Consider the following 22,439-nt stretch of genomic DNA (forward strand, 5'->3'; position numbering starts at 1 on the left):
AGCCCTGTTCTATCAACTGCCAAAAAGCAGATGCTTCAAGAACAGGGGAAACAGCTATTGATCCTCCCCAGAATAATTCTCCCAGCTTCTAAATATTTGTAGCATCATAAGCCAGAAGTTATTTCCACATGTACAGTTGCCACTGAATTTTTTCTTCCAAGAATTTTTCTCCTCTAAAAGCAACATACACTTTAAGCACCTGTACTGTCTTGTGGCAAGGAACCCAACAACCCAGGGGTGAAAAATCAACTCCTATTCTGTAGCTGCCATTTTCCAGTTTCATTTGATGACTAGTTCTTGCATTGGAACACAGCATGAACAACCAATCCATATTCCCCTTTATATCCCCCAAAATTTAATAGGCTTTTACCTTCCTTACCCAGTTTTGTCTCTTCTGGAATCCTAACTTACTAAATTACTAGACATATTTGGATTGTCCTTCTTATCTTCACCAGTTCTCCTAAATCCACTTTGAGGGGGAAGGTTATGAAGAGGCCAGAACTACAGGATCTGAGGTGCATGCAAACTACAGATTTTTACATTTACATTCATTGTTTTCTGTTTTCCTTGCTCCATAATTCTTAACATTTTATTTGTCTTTTGAAACATTACAGAGTAATGAGATCAGGTTTTTAACAGGATAATCACAGCAAAGCACTTCCAATTTCATGGCTATTTAGCTTCTCTACAAATCCTTGTGAAGAGCCCTGACAAAAGCAGCTTTTTCAATTGTTTTGATTTTTAGAATCCTATCTCCCTCATCCACATCATCTTTATGACTGCTGAGAGCTACAACAAATCTCTGAGACTGTTTTTAATTTTACAAAGTTTTCTTGATGCCTCTCAGGTACAACACATTTATTTAGCTGTTCACTACCTGCATTCTTCAGAGCCACTCTGCTGCCTCAGTGCAGCACCAGGCTCCCCACTCTCCTGCACAACTTTCCCCCAGATTTTCAAGAAAAAATCAAAACAGATCTTTATCTGAATCTTGGAGGAAAGCATGAGCACTTGGGCCTGTAAAATTTGCCCAGAGTACTGGAATGGCTACTGAAAGGGAGGATTTTTCTTACAGAGCTGCTGTGTCCTGCTCAGGAGCATCTTTAGGTCCTTGTGTGCCAGCCAGAGAAACTGTGAGTGTTGATTGTGGTCGGTGCTTGAGTGACAGACACATGACTGAAGCCAAGCAGAAGCAAGAGAGGTTTGGCAGCAGAAGCACCTCCAAGAACTGAAGAATTAACACACATGACTACTGACAATGAGCTTAGGTTCATGGATCCAGGACACACCCAGAAGTGGAACACACAAGGGATTTATAAATTCACAAAACACTGAAAACCAGAACCTCATTGGTATTTCAGATTTTGTGTGTGCGATTTTATCTGTAACAACACAACAGCAATAACAGGAGAGGTCCACCTGAAGAAACACTGCTTTTTTTTTCCCAATTTACTCATAATTTCAACTTGTTTCTATTGGAACTGAATGAAACCCTACACAGTAACTTACCTGGCACACGAGAAATCATCTGGCACAAAGCAACATTCAGTGCAGCTGCCCTCTGTAAGAGATAACCCCAGGAATGCATCTGGACTTCATAGCCTAACAAAATGTCTGGGTCATATCTAGAGAGGGGGTAAAAAGGAAAATGAGCTTCATATTATTTAAGAAAATATTTTCCATGAAGAGAGCATAAACAGGATTTCAATCTAATCATGTTGAGTTTAAAAAAAAGGCAGCCCAATGGGCATCTATGAAAGCAGCATCTGGACTAAGAGTCAATATTTAAAATAGACAGTATTTTAGGATTGTTAGTAACATTCAACTGAAAAAATCTTTAGAAGGGACAGTTTCATTGGGAAAACATTTTTTTTTAACAAACTTCTATTATTTCAGTACTTACAAATAAAGAACAAAATCATAGAATCATAGAATCCTAGGGGTTGGAAGGGACCTCAAAAGATCATCTAGTCCAAAATCTAGGTCTAATCACATTTTATGGGTGGAATCAGGTTGTACTGAGCACAAACTGCAGCCCAGCTATGGGCACAAGAGAAGTGCAATGAAATACAGTCCTGTCCTCCAATTTTATTGTACTATTTTTCTTTATGAAATAGAATTTGCTAGTAGACTACTTGAAGGTTTTGCAAACAACCACGTGCCATGCACACTGAAGCACAGCTTCTAATAACCAGAGGACAATTCGCAGCTGAGTAAGAGCTGTCACAACTGAGAGATGGGGAAAAGTAACCATATCTACCAGTTCTATATAAACACCTCTTCTATTAATATAACCTTTCAGTAAGATGCACAAGTCATTTTATGCTGTATTTCATGACAGGTGGAAAAGTTGACTGGCTTGGGTATAACAACAAGAAAAGGCAGAACTGTTTTCTGCCCCAGTCACTGCCCATCCTTCCATCAGGCTCAGACCAGGGTTGACTAGACAGAAGGACAAAGTGGCTTCAAAGTCAAAGTGCTGGTAGGAGTTAGCTTGGAGGAGCCTCTATCACCTGCCTTTGGAGTAGGCACTATTAACACCAGAGGTCATGATGTGGTCACTTGCTGAAGAGCCTAAGAATGACTTTCTTGGGCTAGACAGAAAGAGACTGGCCAAAGTAACATCAGATATCTCAAGAAAGGAAGGTTCACTGGGAAGCACAACTGCTTCTCTCAATGCAGCTGTCAAGGGGTTGTGAGTTCCAGCAGGTTGCACTCAATACCACTGAGTGACAGAAGGGCAGCTGCCAGGAGGGAGAGGACTGGGCAGCAGGCAGAGGGTCTGGGACCACAGTCTGTGCCCAGCCCACACCAGGATGCAGGCTTGTAGACCTTACTTCCCAGGAGAGGTGGGCAGGGGCCCTGGCTTATGACCAGGAGCTGTGTGCTTTTTGCATCACTGAATGCATCCAAAAATGCCAACATCTCCTGATTGTTGGATGTGGAATAAAACCAAGTTGTATCACAGACATTAAGAATGAAGCTTCAGATTTTACTGTGACAGTGACTTCCTTGCTTGTGTGTTCCAGCCAGAGGCAGATGAGAACTCACTTTGAAGTGACTAACTACTCTGAGCATGACTCCAGAGAAGAGCTGCTCCACACCTCTGCCACCGACACCAAACGTTTGTGGAAAAGGGAGAAGTATTTGAATCTTGTGACTCAGCCTGGCTCTCTATTACAATTTGGGTTTTGAACCAGCCAGCAAAAGTTGCAAAAATCTCTTTTACCACCTACTTCTACCTGTGAAGGAATGGTTTTCATCTAGTTTTTGGCTAAAGTTTTTGGATTTCTAGCATTCTAGAGAAAGTAAAAGAATTAGGACTTTGCATCTGAGGTGTATTTTGCTATCTGCTGTTAATGTCAAATGAATGATCCTTGGTTTTGGAGACAGGAAATGATGAGTGGGAACAGTGAATGTACTCATTTTGGAAGCCTAGTCTACCTGTGGTACTAACCCAAAGCTATTTGGAACAATTTATGAGGAGAGGAGTGAAGCCAGCCTGCAGCTCTTCCAGCAGCAGAATCAGTGTCAAAGAGAGTTACAACCACCTGCTGCTCCACACAACAGACAATGACATGCCAACTGAGGTTCCCAAAGCATCAATAGCTTCATTTAAGTTTTGAAATAAAAAAAAGACTTATCTAATGGTTTATAAAGTCATAGAATATATGTTAAAAAAATTAACATATTTTCATTCTTCCTTGCAAACGAACTAACTTGGGTATGGCATTTTGCAAGGAAAACCCTACAGAAGTAGTAATTTACATTCATCTTTGAAAACTGCTTTCACATCATTTAAAATGGAAAATACCTGCAGATTTCACACAGGGCAAGACGTTATGCAGGTGGGGTCTGTGACAGATGCAGAGGGGAATGAGAAACGTGAAGAGCTGCTTATGAGCTACATAAACCAGTATTTACGTCAGGAATGTGCTTGCTCTGGGAGGCCTGTTCCAACAGAAACCATCACACTGCCTGGAAGCAACAAGCTGCCCCAGCTCTACCAGCAGCTCCCCCTGTGATGAAGGACAGTGGCTTTGGGTTCTTCCTTGCCCAGCAATGCATGATCTCCCTCACTTCCTACTTAACCAAATTTTAGTGGGTTATTACATTACTACTGCAAATACCCCTATTGCATTGCAACTGAATACATTTCATCAATTCTTGAGTTAATCTTACTAATGAAGCTAATTAGTTAAATGACCACTGTAGACAATCTGCATATAAGCTCAATTATTGTTTCTCTAGTGTCCTTCAGATGGAAGGATGTTTTATAGAGTAAGACATAACATCAGTTTAATTTATTATGATTTCAGATACATGCATTTTCCTTATATAAATTTCCTTTCTGTGTTTGGTCTGGAGCCCCCAGCACAAGAAGGACATGGAGCTGCTGGAGAGAGTCCAGAGGAGGCACCAAGATGCTCTTTGGGCTGGAGCAGCTCTGCTCTGGAGCCAGGCTGGGAGAGTTGGGGTGTTCAGCCTGGAGAAGAGAAGGCTCCAGGGAGACCTTAGAGCAGCTTCCAGGGCCTGAAGGGGCTCCAGGAAAGCTGGGGAGGGGCTTGGGACAAGGGCAGGGAGGGAGAGGACAAGGGGGATGGATGAAAACTGGAGGAGGGGAGATTGAGGTGAGACATGAGGAGGAAATTGTGGAGTGTGAGGGTGGTGAGAGCCTGGCCCAGGTTGCCCAGGGAAGCTGTGGCTGCCCCATCCCTGGCCGTGTTGAAGGGCAGGTTGGATGGGGCTTGGAGCAACCTGGGCTGGTGGGAGGTGTCCCTGCCCATGCAGGGGGTTGGGGCTGGATGGTCTTGAAGGTCCCTTCCAACCCAAACCTTTCTATAATTTTAAGATTCTAAATAAGTTGCATCTGACTTAAATTTTACATATTTTAAAACAATGTTATATAAATTCACATGTAGAATGGGAAGCTTCTCTCTCAAAAGATTAAAAAGAACAGCCAGCATGATGATTTTGAACTTGGTCCTGCTTGTACAGGCCCTTAGGGTGTGCCTGGAGCAGCACGTTCCTGAGCCCCAGGGTATCACTTTGCAGTGTGTTACTTTGCCTTTCCTTCCCAACTAGACACTGCACGTGCATTAAGGAGAGGGTCTCATTTCAGCTAATTTTGGCATCTCAAGTTTTCTAAGCTGCTCTCTTTACTGTCATTGAAGGAAAAGAGCCTCATTGGGCAAACTATTTATTTTATTTTAGTTGTTTCTTGCAGAATAAGATCTTGTCAGTTCTCTTTAGTGTCCACAGTGATGAGGGTAACTAATAAGACACTGACAATGATATTGATGCCTAAGTCAGATGACTCTCATATAAAGCTATCTCCATGGAAAATCAAGGTAGAGTAGCTAGTAAATGATGCATTCAAACCCTACTGTAAACATAATCCCTTAGTCTCAGTTTTCCACATTTAAAACTTGAATCCAAGTGATATCCTTGCCCCCTCCCTGGAAGTGTTCAAGGGCAGGTTGGATGGGGCTTTGAGTAGCCTGGTCTGGTGGGAGGTGTCTCTGCCCATGCAGGGGTGCTGGAAATAGATGATTTTTAAGGTCTCTTCCAACCAAAACCAGTCTGTGATTCTATGAAGGCATGAAAAATGATCAACATTCTACCAGCAACTGAGCTGCTGGGATGCTGCAGTAGGTTGGTCACACATCAGTGTACTGTGAGTGTGTCTGGCCATTCACAATGTACATGCAGCAGGGACTATGCTATTAACACATGTATGAATGCTCAGGTATTTCCAATCAAAATACTTTTGGTTAAGCATATGTCTGAATTATCTGAAGGAAAAAGCAAAGTAAGATTATGTTAAGGTAGAACTGTTTCTGCTGAACAACCTCTCCTACACTGAAGTACAGCTTGAACAGAGCTTTCAGATTTCCTGCACCCAACATGAGCAGCTGCTGTTTCCTGCTTACTTCCTTGCTGATCAAACTCCATTTCAATTTGTGCAGCACAAGTGCCTTCTCCTGCAGCCCAATCCCATCTAGTAGCTGCACCAATGGACCAATGTGTCATTTACTGAGCCCTCCTGTGGTATTCAATTTGTTATTAGAGAAGAGGAGATGCTTGGAGCTAAAAGATGACATTGTTCCCCATTGGAAGAACAGGTAAAGCCAAGGTTTAGTTGCTGTGAGCTCAGCTGCAGACCCTCTCTCTCTCTCTCCTTTTGTGTGGTACCACAAAGATGACAGGCTGTGAGCTAAGGAGAGGACAAGCTTTATATTTTTCATCCTTCCTTCTCACAATTTTTACAGTGTACTATCCAGTTGGTCTTTTACACCTGCAAGAAGCTAGTAAGTTCTAAGAGCAATATGTGAAAGCTGCTGGCGAGGACTAACGCAGCAGGAGCAGGGGCTGTGCCTGCCACCACACTGCTCTGTTATTAAAAGGACGGGCACTGATGGTGCTCTGCCTGCTGTCAGTCTCTCTGCAAAGATGAAAAGCAGCATTTGTACTGGCAGGGTTTACAGACAACAGCATTAGCATTCCACTCGTACATGCTGCAGAGACAAGAAGCGGGATTACTCTCCTCTCTAGCTAAGCTGTATGTGCTGTGATGCCACCTCTTCCTCTTTCTCACTTGGTAATTTTGTGAATGAATACTAAAGCTCCCAGTTATGCCTTCCCTTTTATTGTGTGCCTGGTTTTCCTGACTGCTATTTTTCTTCCAGCTAAAATTCAAAGAAAAAGGGGGGGGGAAGGGAGGGAAATTAGGCCAGACCTACAAGACAGACAAAAGCAGTAACTGAAGCAGAATATTTGGTGACTCAAATATGCAACTGCAATATCTGAAAACATTTTCCAGTTTGCTTTGGACAGTAAAAATCCATAAAGCTGACACAAGACATGAAGTAAATATTTCTACAGGAAAACGCCACAGAAGATCACACTGACCTGGGAAAAGAAGGTTAGATTAACACATCTCTTTTTGAAAAGAAAATGGTGCTAGAGGATTTACAGAAGAACAAATATAAAGCATTGTACCAAACACAAAAAACTGATTAGCATGCAAGAAAAACATTATGCAAAATATATAAATGCCAATTATTGACAGCTAATTAAAGAACATTTGATCCTAAAATTTTAAAGAAAAATCTTACAGCTTTATACTGTTTTTTATACTTTTATCTGAAGCTCCTTCCATGAGGACAAAGAGCCACACGTGGCTGGTGAGTCTCAAAGTAGCAGTGTATCTACTACTTTTCAAGCTGATCCTGTTTCCATATCCTCTGAGTGTCACAGAGATGGGGACTGTGCATTCCCACATGAATTCCCCAAATTATGCTTCTCTCATGTCTGCAGGACCAGCCCTTTTCTGCTAGTATTTGGTAGTATCTGGCACAATTTGCCTTAAAAGTGAAGGAGAGGCCCAGACATTTAATTTCTCTTTCATGGGAATCCACTGCTCCATCAGGCTTGGACAGCTCTAGTTCTCCCACGCTTTTGAAATCTCCAAGACCACCTTTCTTGCAGCATTCCCTTCCTCCTCTTTGAGCAGCCAGCCTTCCTGTGTGCTGGTACTGACTGGCTTGTGGAGCTACCTGAGTCTGCTTCTCTTGCCTTTAGGTTCAGACAGAGCTGGTTCTGTTTTACCTCTTCAAGCAGCTTCTTCCAACTTTATCTCAACTCACTGCCACTGACACCTCATGACAAAGAGAACAGCTATTCCAGAAGGCTGCTCAGGCAGCATGACAGAGTCCTTCAGGACAGCAGGATAGGAACAGGCTCCACTTCAAGAAAAAAAACAAACCCAAACATTTCTCCTGTGCCAACTCCAAAAAGCTTACAACTGTGCTTGTAGATCATCCACAATGGCTGCACAGCATAGGAAGGAGGCTGCTTCTCAGCTGCTTTAATATGCCAGTTTTGAGATAAAGTCCTATTTTTTTTTTTTGTTACAGCCAGAGGATGGTGCTATGGGCACAAACTGCTCCTGGGAAAATTCCAATGGGACACAAGAGGTAAATGTTTCCCCATGAGGACAGTCAGACATTGGAACAGTCTCCCAAGGGAAGTGGTGGATTCCCCCACATTGGGCAGTTTGAAGTCTCAGCTTGACAGGGAGCTGAGCCACCTCATGTCAACTAGAGCAGTGCCTAGAGAGGCTGGGCCAGATGATCCCTGAGGTCCCTTCCAACCTGCCATGCCTGGATTCTACAACAGCTTACCAAAGAAGGGAAAACTGGACCTATGTAAGGGAAGCTTCCTCTCAAACTCTGAGACAGTTGTCAGGATATCAAGAACCACTTTAATGATATTTTTCTTTGCTGAAAATCCATGTTGTTTATTCTTCCCTGCCTCCTCCAAACTCACCTCTATGGCTCTTCCCTTCAAACTGTTCCCTACCCCTCAACCCTCAAGCACGCTTGGTATTTCAATACCTTTTAGAGTTAAAGAGAATTCTCAGCTTTCTTTTACAATGATGTGCTTTCTTCTATCTGTCTCTACATAGATTTTGGTACTCACACTTGTAACTAATACCATTTCACAGCTGAATCATTCTTTGTAATAATTCCCTAGAAAGAAAAGTGCTTATTCCCCATAATATTTGGACAAATCTGCTAATTTTCAGCAGAGATGAAATCACAGATCACAATTTCAGAGAAACAATCAGATTGTCTTCTGGACTATAGACCTCAAGATGACTTATTTTAATTTTCAGTTGCCCTGAGTTAATCAGAGACAACATCTATTAATTTAACAGAAGAACATTTAACCTGGTATTTATTTTAGGGATGTCTAGGTGGAAAACCACATTAGTCTTACTGTAATCATTCACTTTAGCACACACTGAACAGCTTCACAGTGAAGGTGTGACTGAATCCAGCTTCTGTTCATCAATTCCAGGGAACTTCCTGGAGCTATTCTCATCTGCAGTGAACATGTAACAGAGTAACTTTATCTGTGCTATAAAAGGTTAGATTTGGGAAACACTTCAGTGAAACAAGGTTACTGGTTTATGGTTGGACTCTATGATCTTAAAGGTCTTTTCCAACCAGAATAATTCTGTGGTTCTGTGATTGTGGTGCAGCCCATGAGCAAAACACCATTGAGCATTAAAACCTCACTAATTTATTACTCTTTGCTTCAGCATCTGTGTCCCTCAATATCAACCAGCACACTACAGAAGTATTTGTGTAGATACTCTCAGTTGCTGGAAGGCAAAATTCTTGCAGATTTCTGATGGAGAAAGAGATTGATGAGCTAAGAGTATTGCAGGAAATTACACATTTCCCAGGAATCACCTTTCCCTGATCTGTGTGCTGGGAACAGTGGTCAAGAATTCTCTACTGTGCTCTCCCAGAGTTTACATCTATTGACAAGAAGGGATAGAATCAACCATTTCTTATTTTCAATAACCAGAACCTGAATGAAAACAAAAGGCCTAAGTAGGGAAGCAGAAGGCTGGAACTTGAAACAAATGAGTATGCTCCACAATTTCACATATATGAAATAAGAGCAAGAATTAGGCCAACTGCTCAGAGAATGACTAGAAATGAGAACAAGGGCTTTTCAGTTGGACTGTGTAAGAGAATTCCTCCCACAGCTGAGCTACCCTCTCTTCAGTGCCCCAATAAGTTGATAAAGTATGTTCCTGGTAGAGATAATCAAGACTGAACAGATACTCTGTCATTCACTGGGCCAGGTAATGTGGAATTTCATTCTTCCAACCTTCCCTCTGACTGCCAAAGATGCCAAGAACATGGACCAAAAGCCAGTCATGCTGCCCATGCTGTTTGGTCACAAGAACCTATTATCCTGGAGCCTGAGGCACATACATCAGTATGTAAGACACTGACATGGTTCTCTGCTGAGAAACTGGTGATTTTGAGTCTTGCTACTAGAAGCCCAAGTGGCCATACTTCTTAAACATGGCCTGGTTGTTTTATTTCTCTAATCTATCAGACCTACTATTAAGTGCACCTACCAGAACAACTACAGTATCTAGCTTGTGCTGGAAAAAATAACACTAAAAACAGCAACAGAAGATTGTTTGAAAAATAATTCCTGATGCTTAAAGTTTTCATAAAAGCTGCCTGCTTGTTCAGTTCCTATTGAGGAAGATTTCTGCAGTCCACTCCTTTTCAATCACATAGTTTTACCTTCTTCCTTCAGATAAAGCTACTCTGGGCCTGGACACTTGTTTTATGCTTAAGAAAGATAAAAACACTTAACTGCAGTAAAATTAATTACTCACTTTCACCTAGGCTACAGAAAATAAAGGGGAAAAAGAGCTCCACACTGCAGATGTGGTCCAAACTTTACAAGTTGTTGAGAGTTCAGCAGAAGTCTGATTCCTTGGGTGATACTGCACAGAGGGGGGAGAGATGCAGACTAAGATGATGACAGCAGTCTGCCTCTCCATTAACAGATCACATCTTTTATCTTCCAGGAATACAAGCTAACTAACTCAGTCTTTGAAGAGAAAGCTGCTGAGTCAAAAAGGCAGGCTGGCACAATGCTGGAAGAGAAGATCTCTTCTGAAGTGACTCCTCAGTCAGCACCCTGCTGATTGGTACAGCCCATCCTGAAGCACTACCAGCCCTGCATGCTTTTCTCCTCCCATAATGCCTCCGATAGCCACAGATGTGGACTCCTGCTGCTCTTCATCAACAAACAGATACTCTAACTGCTGAGTTCTCTCCCCCATACTCTTTTATGTACTGTCATTTTTTTAAAACTCCGCACAACTGGCAGAGAATTCTTCATTTGTTGGCAGCTTCTCATTCTCAGCAATTTTCCTAAGTTTGATGGAGCACTAGATTTCCAAGAAAGAGAAATATAAAATTATGTTCCTTACCTGAATTTTGTCTTCTCTGAGCAGGGATCTGCTGCTCTGTCAGGACCCACCCTGTGCTGGTTGCATTCAGCAACTCTTTTTGTATTCTGGCTTCATGGGGTTGGTCAATGTCTTTCTCATCAGAGGTTTTCTGGTTGGAGAGAGAAAGAATTGCAAATGTACTCTGCCTAGTACACACTTTTCTCGTGCCTCCGTTCCAGCAGGGTGACTCACAGTTTAAATCTGTTTATTTTTCCTTGCACTTTTACAGCTTTGCACCTCTGTCAGTATGGCCTGGAGAGACATCTGTGGTTCCACCTACTCACCAGCTGAGAGGTCTACCAAACAGGCTTCCCAGCCCTGGTGGGGATGAGGAAAACCAGCAGTTTTCCAAGTCTGATGGAGCAGGGGATTTCCATTCAGAGAAGACAAAACTAATGAAAGCAACTGATTTTTCAGCTACTGGTTATTTTCATCTGTCCATGGCAGTTTCATGTAGGTTTTTTTCCTGTCTTGCTTCAGAGTCCCTAGAAAACGTCTTCCTATCTAAAGGGTTTTCTGTAGCTTTCAGCACTGCTGGTGTCTACCAGTCTGAGTGTTTCAGAGAGAGATGTGTGAAGTCTGGGATTAACAGGAAAGGTCGTACGTTAAAGAAGATTACATATATGGCAGATTAGTCTCAAGACTGTAACTCAGCTGCTTAAGAGGATCTGAGTGTTCTTGCTGTCAGAGAAAAGGAAAATCAAAACATATTTTTATTCAATAGACCACCACGCTTGTCCGCTCTAGAAATAAGCCTTTGAGGGAAACAACAGCAATGAAAAATCAGTATTTGAGAGACTGGCAAGGGCTGAAGGAACTAAATCTGCTGTACCAAGCCTGAAAAATAAAAGCAGAACGTACAGATATGCTACCTTTTTACAATATTCACTACTTCCTGGAAAAGAGCTGTTTCATCAGTAGCGTAACTGACTTCTAGTCCTGTAACTCCAGATCTTGTGAGCAAGGGGGCTTGGTCTCTGCTCCCTAGAAAAGAAATTAAAAAGAATCATTACCATTTAGAAGGAATTCCGTTATTTCAGTCAACAATATCACATTAGAATAAAACATACAACTGAAAAGAAGTATGGAATACAACCTATTTTTATCTTTAAAACTAATTATTCTCACAGTTATTTCCATGGACTTATTTTCTTCCTCTTGAGTGGAAAAGTTGTTGTTACCACTTTGTAAAATTCTGTGATAGTGGTAATTCTGCACAAATTCTCAGTTAGAAAGAAAATTGATTCAAGAGATACATCACCATTTCACATGTACCAGAGCCCAGCTATTAGAAAATTATTTTTGAAGAAGAAATACTAAAGGACTGCATGACAGCTCACGCAGTTTTCATGCAAAATACATATTTTAATTGCTAGCTTAGAGTAGTACTTTGCAAAATGCCTTGAAGAATGAAAATTGCTACATAACAAAGTATAGTTCTGGTTTTGGTACACTTCTTGAAAAACAGTGCTAAGTTACTAATACAAAAACACAAGCAACTGCTCAGTGAGTGCACATTAAGTGTTTACATTGATCATGTCTGAATAACAGCTACATTTGTATGCATGCACCAACTCAGCATTTGCCTTCCATATAAAGACTCTTTAAATTAATAATATGCAACACAAACTGTCTTTTCACTTTCTCTGTGCAACAGATAATCTCTGATGAAGCCAACAATCTAGAGGTTTTGAAAGGCATTCCACTTTGACATACTCTTCAGATCTTCAGAATGAAGTGTGCTTTCAGAATTGTATGTTAACATGAGCACTATAACTTACAAAGCACAAATAGTACAAAAGGAAAAAAAAAATAGTGTTTCTCAATGTCAAGTCACTTCACAAGGAACTCAAAAGGTTCTAACCAAGAAAATAATGACAGCACACATCAATTAAAGCAAGGAATGTCACAAGAACATTTAAACATAAAATTTTATTTCACTAACAAAACCAGAGGAGAACCTTTGTTTTTTCAAAGTATTATTGGACCTCTTTACAGAGAGCTTTTTCTTGCTCATTTATCAGTGGCACACACCTAGGGAGCCATGGTGGTGATACTCTGGAAAATCTCACTTAGGAGGGTAATGGAGATAATTTTTTTAAAGATAACAAGCATATAATACCAGAATAAATTTCACTGACAATAATAAGAACTTAACTTAACATGATATAATATCTACAATACATTGAAAAATAAACTGGTAAAAGAAGGAGCTGTTGCCTTAATGCTAAATTTATTTTTGGTAGGGTTTTCTCCACACTTAAAATTTTAGACAGTATTTTGTGGTTTAATACATGTTCACAATGCCAAAAGAAACCCTGAAAGAAAGAGGACTTTTTTGTTTGCTTTTTTTTTTACTAGCCTAAACCAGTGGTACTCAACCTTTAACAGCTGGAGAGCCACTTCTTTATTAAATGGAGTTGTAGAGCACCATCAGAATCAAGTATCAACAGTGTGATTTTTTTTTTAATATTTTTTTTTCTTCCCATCATGACACTTCAATGTGTGATGCTGCTGATAAATGACCATCACATATTGATATATCATGAGGTGACACATCAGCATCCTCTCTCCCAGCAGCATTCTGCCTTCAACCCCCTTCTGACTGCTCGGAAGGAGTGGGGTGGAGGGGGTGGGAGGGGCAAAAAGGGCGAGTTTCTCCCCACTCTGCCCCACGGCTGCTGGGTGGGAGGTGATCTCTACTCTTACCTGTGGGGGGGTCCCAGCAGCTCCTTTTCTTTCCCCCTATGGGAGGGGGAACTTCAGCGACTCCCACACTGCTGGTCCATTTGCTCAGTGCTCCCCGCGCTGCCTGACAGGGTGGAGCGCCGATCAGACGCCTACATTGCGAGAGCCGCCTGTAGGGCCATGAAGAGCCACATCCGGCTCTAGAGCCACAGGTTGAGTATCACTGGTCTAAACAAAGCCAAAAAGGTACAGTAGAATAAGGGCCCCATTTTTTTTTTAATATTTTTTTTTTCTTCCCATCATGACACTTCAATGTGTGATGCTGCTGCCTCAACACCATCACATATTGATATATCATGAGGTGACACATCAGCATCCTCTCTCCCAGCAGCATTCTGCCTTCAACCCCCTTCTGACTGCTCGGAAGGAGTGGGGTGGAGGGGGTGGGAGGGGCAAAAAGGGCGAGTTTCTCCCCACTCTGCCCCACGGCTGCTGGGTGGGAGGTGATCTCTACTCTTACCTGTGGGGGGGTCCCAGCAGCTCCTTTTCTTTCCCCCTATGGGAGGGGGAACTTCAGCGACTCCCACACTGCTGGTCCATTTGCTCAGTGCTCCCCGCGCTGCCTGACAGGGTGGAGCGCCGATCAGACGCCTACATTGCGAGAGCCGCCTGTAGGGCCATGAAGAGCCACATCCGGCTCTAGAGCCACAGGTTGAGTATCACTGGTCTAAACAAAGCCAAAAAGGTACAGTAGAATAAGGGCCCCTGTTTGGATCCTGAAAGGATCAGATAAAACCACAAAAATAACCCTTAAGTAAAATATCAAACATACTGTCTCGCTTTTTTAACATTTGCTACTCGTAGCTAAACCAGCAACTTGAGCAGGAAGCTAAAGGCAGGTTTTCCTCTTTATACTTTTAGAACACTGCAGGAGCTTGTCCACAAGTAGGCAAACACAGGGATTTTGCACGTGAGGATGTTGTTTGTGGTTTACAGCCCATGCAATAGTTCTTTGGAAGATATAAGCAGGAAAACTCTATGTTTAAAATGGCCATTCATCCAACAGTCAACAAGACAAAATTAAATGAGCTAAATAGTAATACAGATACTCGATTATATTTTGCTTGCTACTGTTTGACTACTATGAAATCAGCATTTCTGTAAAATATGTTAAGAAAAAAGAAATAGGAACCTTGGCTGGAGAGCGTCCTGTCTCTGTCAATCACTATAGCACCAGTGATCTCTTTTTTATCAGTATTTGGCAGTGCTGTGTCTGAGGAGATGCAATAGAATAAAGCACAGATCGGGTCAAACTCCGGGTCTGGTTCCAAATCTCGTCTGGTTCGAGCATGTAACTCCAAACTGATGAGGGTAAGGTGTTGGACCTACCAAAAAATAAACACAATGAGTTAGTTTTGGAGCTCTCTTCAGGACATGTAAGAGATTATCAGTGCAAATGAACTGATTTCAGACATTTCATGGTAATCTTATGTTGTAACTAAGAGGTCGCATCTGAAAATCACCAGAAATGATTAAACATGCATCTCTGGATCTCACTATTGTGCAAAAAGCATTGCCTTGCAGAAAAACATTAATCACCTAATACATTTTTTATTATTAAAGTTCAGTATTTTTTTCTGAGAACTATCCTCTTCTACTAAAAGCAGAAAACACAAACAAGCAGAAACAATCAACTTCAGCAACTGTAAATTCCTGCAGTGTTTTCGAACAGCTTTGCATATTGAGCTGATTCAAGGTTCTAGACTGAGCAAGAACAAAGGATCACTGTTGGTTTTTATCTTCCTTTCCCTTCCTCACCTCAAGATGTGCAATTAAGCATGAAGACTAAGTCACTTGCAGGAAGATAGAGAAGACCCAGCTTTCTCTTCACTTGCATTAACGAACCTCCTCATCATGTTGCTACAGCTTTTTGCAGAATGGTCTGCACTAAGAAAATGCTAATCCCTGCCCTGGTGAGGCCACAGGTGGAATATTGTGTCCAGTTCTGGGCCCCTCAGTTCCAGAAGCACAGGGAACTGCTTGGAAGGTTCCATTGCAGAGCCACAGAGATGATTAAGGGAGTGGAACATCTCTCTGATGAGGAAAGGCTGAGGGAGCTGGGTCTCTTGAGCTTGGAGGAGACTGAGGGGCGATCTCATCAGTGTTCACAAGTATGTAAAGGGCAGTGTCAGGAGGACAGAGTCAGGCTTTGTGCAGTGATGTCCAGTGATAGGACAAGGGGCAATGGGTGCAAAATGGAACACAGGAGGTTCCATGTAAACATCAGAAAAAACTTCTTTCCTGAGGGTCCCAGAGCCCTGGGCCAGGCTGCCCAGGGAGGCTGTGGAGTCTCCATCCCTGCAGACATTCCAGCCCCACTTGGCTGTGTTCCTGTGGGATCTGCTCTAGGGGATCCTGCTCTGGCAAGGGTTGGACTGGGTGATCTCCAGAGCTCCCTTCCAGCCCCACCACTCTGGGATTCTGTGATACACTACAGGTTTGACTCTGCAAAAAATACTGTAGTATTTGATACTGATTCAGTGCTATGGTGTTGCTCTGTGGCTTTGCGTAACATAGTTGATAGTGGGGAGCAATGGGCAAGTTGAGGGTTTACAAGTATTGCCCAGTACATCAGCTGCCCTGGAGGCAGCCCGAGTTCCTCTTGGTTTGCATCCCAAATCACAGCAGTCATCATTGGAATGAATTTGACTGCCAAGCTCTGACTCCACTACCTGCAGAATCATTAGTTTCTTGTGGCTTCTCCTACATCACCTGCTGTCTCCTCATCTGATCTCTGAATTGGCCCAACAGCTCGTTCCAGGCCAGGCTGCGGTGAGGTGCAGAGCACAGATGTGCTGGCTGGCCAGGCAGCAGCCACACACAGCAACACTGTGCCCACACTGCATCCCCATCTCCAGCATCATCTCTCTTCCCAGACCAACCTCTGATCTACATGAAGTACATAGAAGTGCTCTTTGAGACATGCACTGTTCTGTTAGAGGTGGCAGAAACTGGCAGCAGGTTCAGAAGGGACCTGTAGATACTGGGAAGGCAGGGCAATGGTGCCAGGTGCCTTGTTCCTTAAGGACACGATCCATCAAAGTTATGGTCCACGTTTTTATTCAAAACTTACTATTTCCTTCTCCTGATCTTTCCTTAATTTTCTTATTTTTTAAAGGGATGTTTACCACCTTCTCAACAGAAACACTGTGACATTTAGTCACAGACACTATTGAATACAGACAGTTGGACATCAGGCTGAAACTAGAAGAGCAACTACTTTAAGCTGCAGGCATGACACACTAATTCCAAGTCAGGCAGGGACCAAGGAGGAAAACATTTTTAAATCCTGCCATTATAAAACCAGTCTGAATTATTTTATAAAATATCATACAAGTTACCTCATGTAAAGATTTTGCTTCCTGCAGGTTTTCCACACTCATTTTAAAACCGTAAGTGTTATTTAAAGATGGTCCTTCAATCTGAGAAGTCTCTTTCTTTGGAGCACCAAGTGCAGCAAATTGATTCTTATCAAGAGGAGGGAAAAAAAAAGAAGAGGAAAAAAAAAATAATCACACTACAGTATTTAAAAATGACAGGATGCTAAATTTATACACAATACTAAATACAAATTTATCAATCAAAATGCAAACACTACACTGGAATTACACACAAAAAAAGCTTTCACTGTCTCCCCCATGTCATATTTCAATGGGGAAACAACAGCTGTATCTTTCTATATTTTAGGAATAATTTCTGTTAAGCTTCACAGTAAAGCAACAGGCAGTTTGAAAATACTTGAAAAAGACCCAAACAAGCACAAAATAAACAAAAAAACCACACATATTGGCCTTGTTAGAAACTCTAGGGCAGGGGAACCAGCAGATCTCTCTCCTCTCTTGAGCACAATTCATCAAAAACCTGTTTCAGTCACCAGTTTTTAAGGCACTGAATTGAGGGTACACTGAAGTACCCACCTGAACTAGGTGAACACCAGTATGTTGAGCACAAAAGCAAAGACTATTGGGTCATTCCAGTACTGCCCCTAGCCCACCTTGTTTCCAACATGGGGACCAGAAACCCTGCTGAGGGAAAACAGGCAATTCTGATCATTTGATGTGGTCCAATCCCTTCCTTCCCCTGGCAGCTCAGCAGTGCCAGTCACTGCACCCCTTGTTCTCAGAAAATGCTTAGAACCTTGGCTGAGAATACACACAGACACCTTAATATCCAGGTCTGTGTATATATAGACACATATATAGGGGAAATCACAAAAGAACTTTAAAAGGATGTTGTAACTAACAGAGCCAAGCAACATCCTTACACAGTGTCTCTCTCGTGTTCCATTAGCTTCTCACTACCCTGAAGCACAGAATTTTTCCCCCTCCTGCAAATTAAATTTATATTTTCTTGCTAACTTCAAGTGTACGCCGGACTCTAAGGCCTAGGGCTCTGTCATTTTAAATGTATTTTCTAAACCTTAACAGGGAAAGAAGAAAACAAGACAGAAGGAAAAGAATGGAAACGTGCAGGTGTGGTGTAATAAAAATACATCTGTACCCAACATCTTAGTTTACCTTCATTTGTGTGGTTAGAAGCACCCTTCGAAGACCGTCAGTGTGATTTCCCCTCTTATGGCTCAGCTTCTGGGCTTTTGGTTCTGTAAACACAGATGAGTGCAAAACTGCTTAGCCTCAATCATACTGTCTAGATATTAAACAACATGCTGGAAACAACCAGAGGCATGTGGTTAGCATTACAAACAAATACTGTACATATAAACAAATGCAACTTTATCTGTCCAATCCAAAGCACAACTATTATAACTTGATATTTATGGGCACTTAGGAATGTACAGCACAAGGCCAGTAAGTTACCAAAGCCCACACTATTAACATGTCAAACACTGCAATGTCACTCACACTCTACATTGAGATTATATTTGGAAAAATACAAGCCACAGAACCAACACAATTTCAAAATCCCCCAAATAAGCTATACTTTTAAGCTAAGTTTTTAATCTGCACTTCAGAGTTCAGCTACTAGAGACCATCAGGAAGCAAAAGGGTGTTCTGTTTCTAGCCCTTTTTCAAAATTCAGCAGTTACTTTAACAATCATGCACAGGACTTTGCCTTTCCAAAGCTAGTTTTAAGTATATTTTTGTGGAGATGAAATTCTTTTCTCATGATGCCAAAAGAAATACAGCCTCTTATATTCAGAAATTTGTTCTGGCATTTCATTAGAATCCCTTTATGGATTTACCTGTGGACAAAGGCGTAAACCCAAGAACTTCAGGTATTCCAACTTGGTTCTTTCTCTGTGCAATGGGTGTGCTGTGCAGGCAAACAGCTTCAGAATTCCCAGGATCTTCATTAACTGGAAACGGAGATGTGTCAAAGGATGTCCTAACGTCCTCCTGGGTGGATGGAGAGTTCTGTGCACTTCCGACAGGTACTACATCATTTCCTTCTGCAGAAGACAGAATAATATCCTGACTTTTCCAATCTGTGTCTTCTAAACTGGTTTGCTTGGGATCTGGAGATGCTACTTGCTGCCAAGGAGGAAGTACTGGAGAATCTGGTGAACTGTAATTAACATAATAATCTTCCTCCTCCTCCTCCTTCTCATTTTCTAGTGTTGAAGTAATAACTGTCTTGCTTTCAGATGGAGTTTTACTAGAGTCTATTTCATTTTTAGTATTTATACAAGTTCCTATAGTGCTTCTAGACTTATCACAGGTTTCCTTAGTTTGTGTTTTTGTAGCTTCTGCCACAGAAGCAGGAGAATTCTTTGTAGGCACAACAGGTCTTTCATCTTCTAGACTAGATAAATTCAAATCTTTAGATGCTTTTACTACTTCTGTAGATTTTTCTTCAGACAATACTGCAGAGCTGGAATCCTCAGCCTTTGCTGGCTCAGCAGGATGATTCTTAGGCAATTTCTTGAAATGTTCATACTCTTCTTTGGCATGAAGCCATATCTGAACTTGCTGTTGGCTTGGAGCACATTTGCATGGCATTATGACTATTTTTTTGTCTACACTAGTTTTATGGCTATTCCTCTCTCTTTTGTTAACAGTCGGGTGACCGTACCGGGGGGGAGACCCTGGCCTGGGACTTTCTGTCATGGCTGAGAACGCCGTCTTCCAGAGTCGCAGACCTTCTAATGAGAAGTCCCCCTCAAACTCAAGCAGGTCATTTGGAAGTCTAGTTTCCACTGTGAGAACCCGTCCTCCAATCTCCCTGTTAAGAAAACAGTTGGAATTATTGTTTTGCTCTAACCTGCACTGCAGGCAGTCCTCAAGCTGACTGGCAAGCAGAGCCCTGCTAACTAGTTTCCCCACTATGCAATTCCTCTGGGCAGCATCTTTCTTTTACAGGCCAAGCAGGCACATTCCCACTTGCTAAAATAGTATCAAGCAATAAAAGAAACCTAAGTGTCATGAATGAAAATGGGTATTTGCATGGGAAGTACAGTAATTTTCAACTTCAAATGTACGTATATCAGATGGGATCTTTCATGCATCTGGGCCACATAACAGCATAAAACTGTTTAGAGGAATAAATGAAATCTAATATGATCACAAGCATATGTAGACAGAAATGCAACACAGTACCTTGGCTTTTCTGGAGCATCTGAAGGGTTGCTGCAAAATGGTTCCTGATAAATTGTTTCTGCAAGATCATGATCCAGCAGAGTTGCCATGATTTCTTCACGACTGGGTGGGGACATCAGAGGCTTAAGAATGTGAGCAGTACGAGGTGTAAAACTTCCATTTTTTGATTGTGAGGGAGAGCTGGTTGATCTTGGTGAACTGTCTGGAGTTGGAGTTAATGCCTCATTGTTTCTCGAAACATACAATTCTAAATCCTCAGAAGCTGCATCTATAAGTTCACCATCAGGAGAAGACAGTATCAACGTAAAAGAGGTACTAACTGAATCAAGTGGTTGGCAGGGTTCAAAAGTGGTTTCTTTTCTAATGTGGCTTTGAATCCAGTCTGAGCTGGTTGGCTGAGGAAGGTTCAGAAATCTCTCTTTATTTACCGTATTTCTATTCAATCTGAATTTTTCATTTAGACAGACCTCAGCCTCTTGTGTACAAGAGGTATCACCAGAAGTAGGTCTAGCAGTGGAGGGATGAACGTTTTTCCTCCGCTGGCTGTGGCAGTGGTTCTCAGTATTATCCAGGGAGCTTTTCTCAAAAAGGTCAGGGCTCATGGCACCAGATCTTATCCATTTACTTGTGCTTGAAGAATGCTGATTTTCTTCCTCAGATTTTTGGTCACTGTGACCCAGAAGGTCATTTTCTGCTGTTTGTCCAGAACCAAGATCTTGAACTGCATCACTCAAGAATTTCTGGGGCAAATTTTGATCTGCCGGGACAAACTGGCTGGCAGAATAAAAACTGCAAAACCCAGTCTGACCTAGAGTATTAATATCAAAGTTGTAATTGTGGTCTGGAGACAAACTGTCTTCAAGAGAGTAGCAGCTTTCAAAACCAGGGTCTGAAAAAAACACTGGGCTGCCATCAGACACCGAGTGATCCACACAACTAGTGATCTGCTGGCTCAAAGACTCCATTTTTGAAAGTTTTGGTGTTTTTTCCTTAGGCTTTGTGTTCCGGGGAGCACGAGACTTTCTTGGCGACATGACTGACCGTGATCTTTTGATTCCTTTATTGGGCTCAAGAGGACACGGGACACTCCCGCTCAGCTGTGGTTTAGCTGGTAATGGTTCCTGTGCAACATTTGCACTCTGAGCCTTCTGCTGCCTCTTCTGGAGCAGCTCTTTCAAAACAGCCAGGCCAGACTGTCCTTCACTGAACGCTGATGGGGCCACTATAGTCCTGTTTTTATACTGGGAGATGGGTTTTGGTTGCGTGGTTGTTTCTGACAGAGACCTTTGTTTTACTGTTTCAGGCTTAAAATGTGACATATCCAAAACAAATCCTCTCTGGTTTTGATCCCAATTCAACTGCTTCACTGGGCTCTTCAAAGATGTTACAAAACAGTTCTTGGGCAACTGAAGTGGCCCAGGGCTCTCCTCGGATGACTTGAGAATAGAAGAACAAGGGTCAGAATGCTTGGATGCCTCTGGTAAACAAAAAATCTGTTGTTGATTACTGTCTTTACAATGCAAATAGTTAGTGGCATGTAAATGATCCATCTTCGTTGTGTCCAAAGGGTCACGAGCTTCATTTAATTTCCCAGATGGTGGTAAATATCTGTTTTGCGAATTTTTTCTCTCTTCTGCTTTTGCAGCAGTCTTATCTTTAGAGATATGTGCATTCTGTGTTACCTGAGTTGAGTGATTAGCTGGATCGAACACGTTTGGAATGACAGCAGAATCCTTCATTCTGAATACAGCATTTTGAGTCCTGGGCCTTTGAGAGCTCATTTTTGGTACTTCCCTTCCAGCTGGCACAGGAGTAGATGCAAGAGATGAATGAGGGTCTTCTCGGGGAGCAGGCAAACCCTGTGCATCTACTGGGTTATCGATGTCCATCAGTGAGTGAAAGCAGCCTGATGAATTCCCTCGTGATTCAGGTGCTGAGGGGAGCTGTGCTGATGGCAGATATCCTGCTGAGCAGCCAGGACCATCCTTCCGGTGAGGAAGTGGCTGTGAGGTGACAGAGCTGTAGGATACCTCAGGCAGGTCTTGGCGTTTCAGCACAAACTTCACCTCTGCAGCCGGGCGAGCGCTGCCCTTCTCATCTGTAAACACAACACGCTTTCTTGAGGATGCTTTTTCAGTTGCTTTTTGCCTTTGCTTTGTTCTAGGTTTCTTCTTCCCATCATCTGCTGTTTTATCAGCCTGATTCATCTTCCTCTTTTTCTTGGTAGATACAGCGGGGCCAGCAAATTTCTTTTTACATTTCTTAAACTGAGTTTTCGCTCGACTATTTTTCCC

At 42.2% G+C, this 22,439-nt stretch overlaps 1 protein-coding gene across 1 annotated transcript in view; it reads right to left on the minus strand.

Annotated features, from left to right (window-relative positions):
* REV3L (REV3-like, polymerase (DNA directed), zeta, catalytic subunit) overlaps window positions 1-22,439 on the minus strand; it is a 69,517-nt gene that overhangs the window by 19,767 nt on the left and 27,311 nt on the right. The window contains exons 14-20 of the mRNA XM_010008390.1: window positions 20,146-22,439; window positions 18,792-19,771; window positions 18,106-18,188; window positions 16,930-17,055; window positions 14,721-14,913; window positions 11,713-11,824; window positions 1,510-1,625 (exon numbers count right to left, since the gene is read on the minus strand). The exon at window positions 20,146-22,439 is cut by the window's right edge and continues 1 nt beyond it. Coding sequence (XP_010006692.1) covers window positions 1,510-1,625; window positions 11,713-11,824; window positions 14,721-14,913; window positions 16,930-17,055; window positions 18,106-18,188; window positions 18,792-19,771; window positions 20,146-22,439 — 3,904 coding nt within the window. The remainder of the gene's footprint in view (window positions 1-1,509; window positions 1,626-11,712; window positions 11,825-14,720; window positions 14,914-16,929; window positions 17,056-18,105; window positions 18,189-18,791; window positions 19,772-20,145) is intronic.

Source organism: Chaetura pelagica, unplaced genomic scaffold (assembly GCF_000747805.2).
Source record: "Chaetura pelagica isolate M959 unplaced genomic scaffold, ChaPel_1.0 scaffold62, whole genome shotgun sequence".
NCBI classification, from domain to species: domain Eukaryota; kingdom Metazoa; phylum Chordata; class Aves; order Apodiformes; family Apodidae; genus Chaetura; species Chaetura pelagica.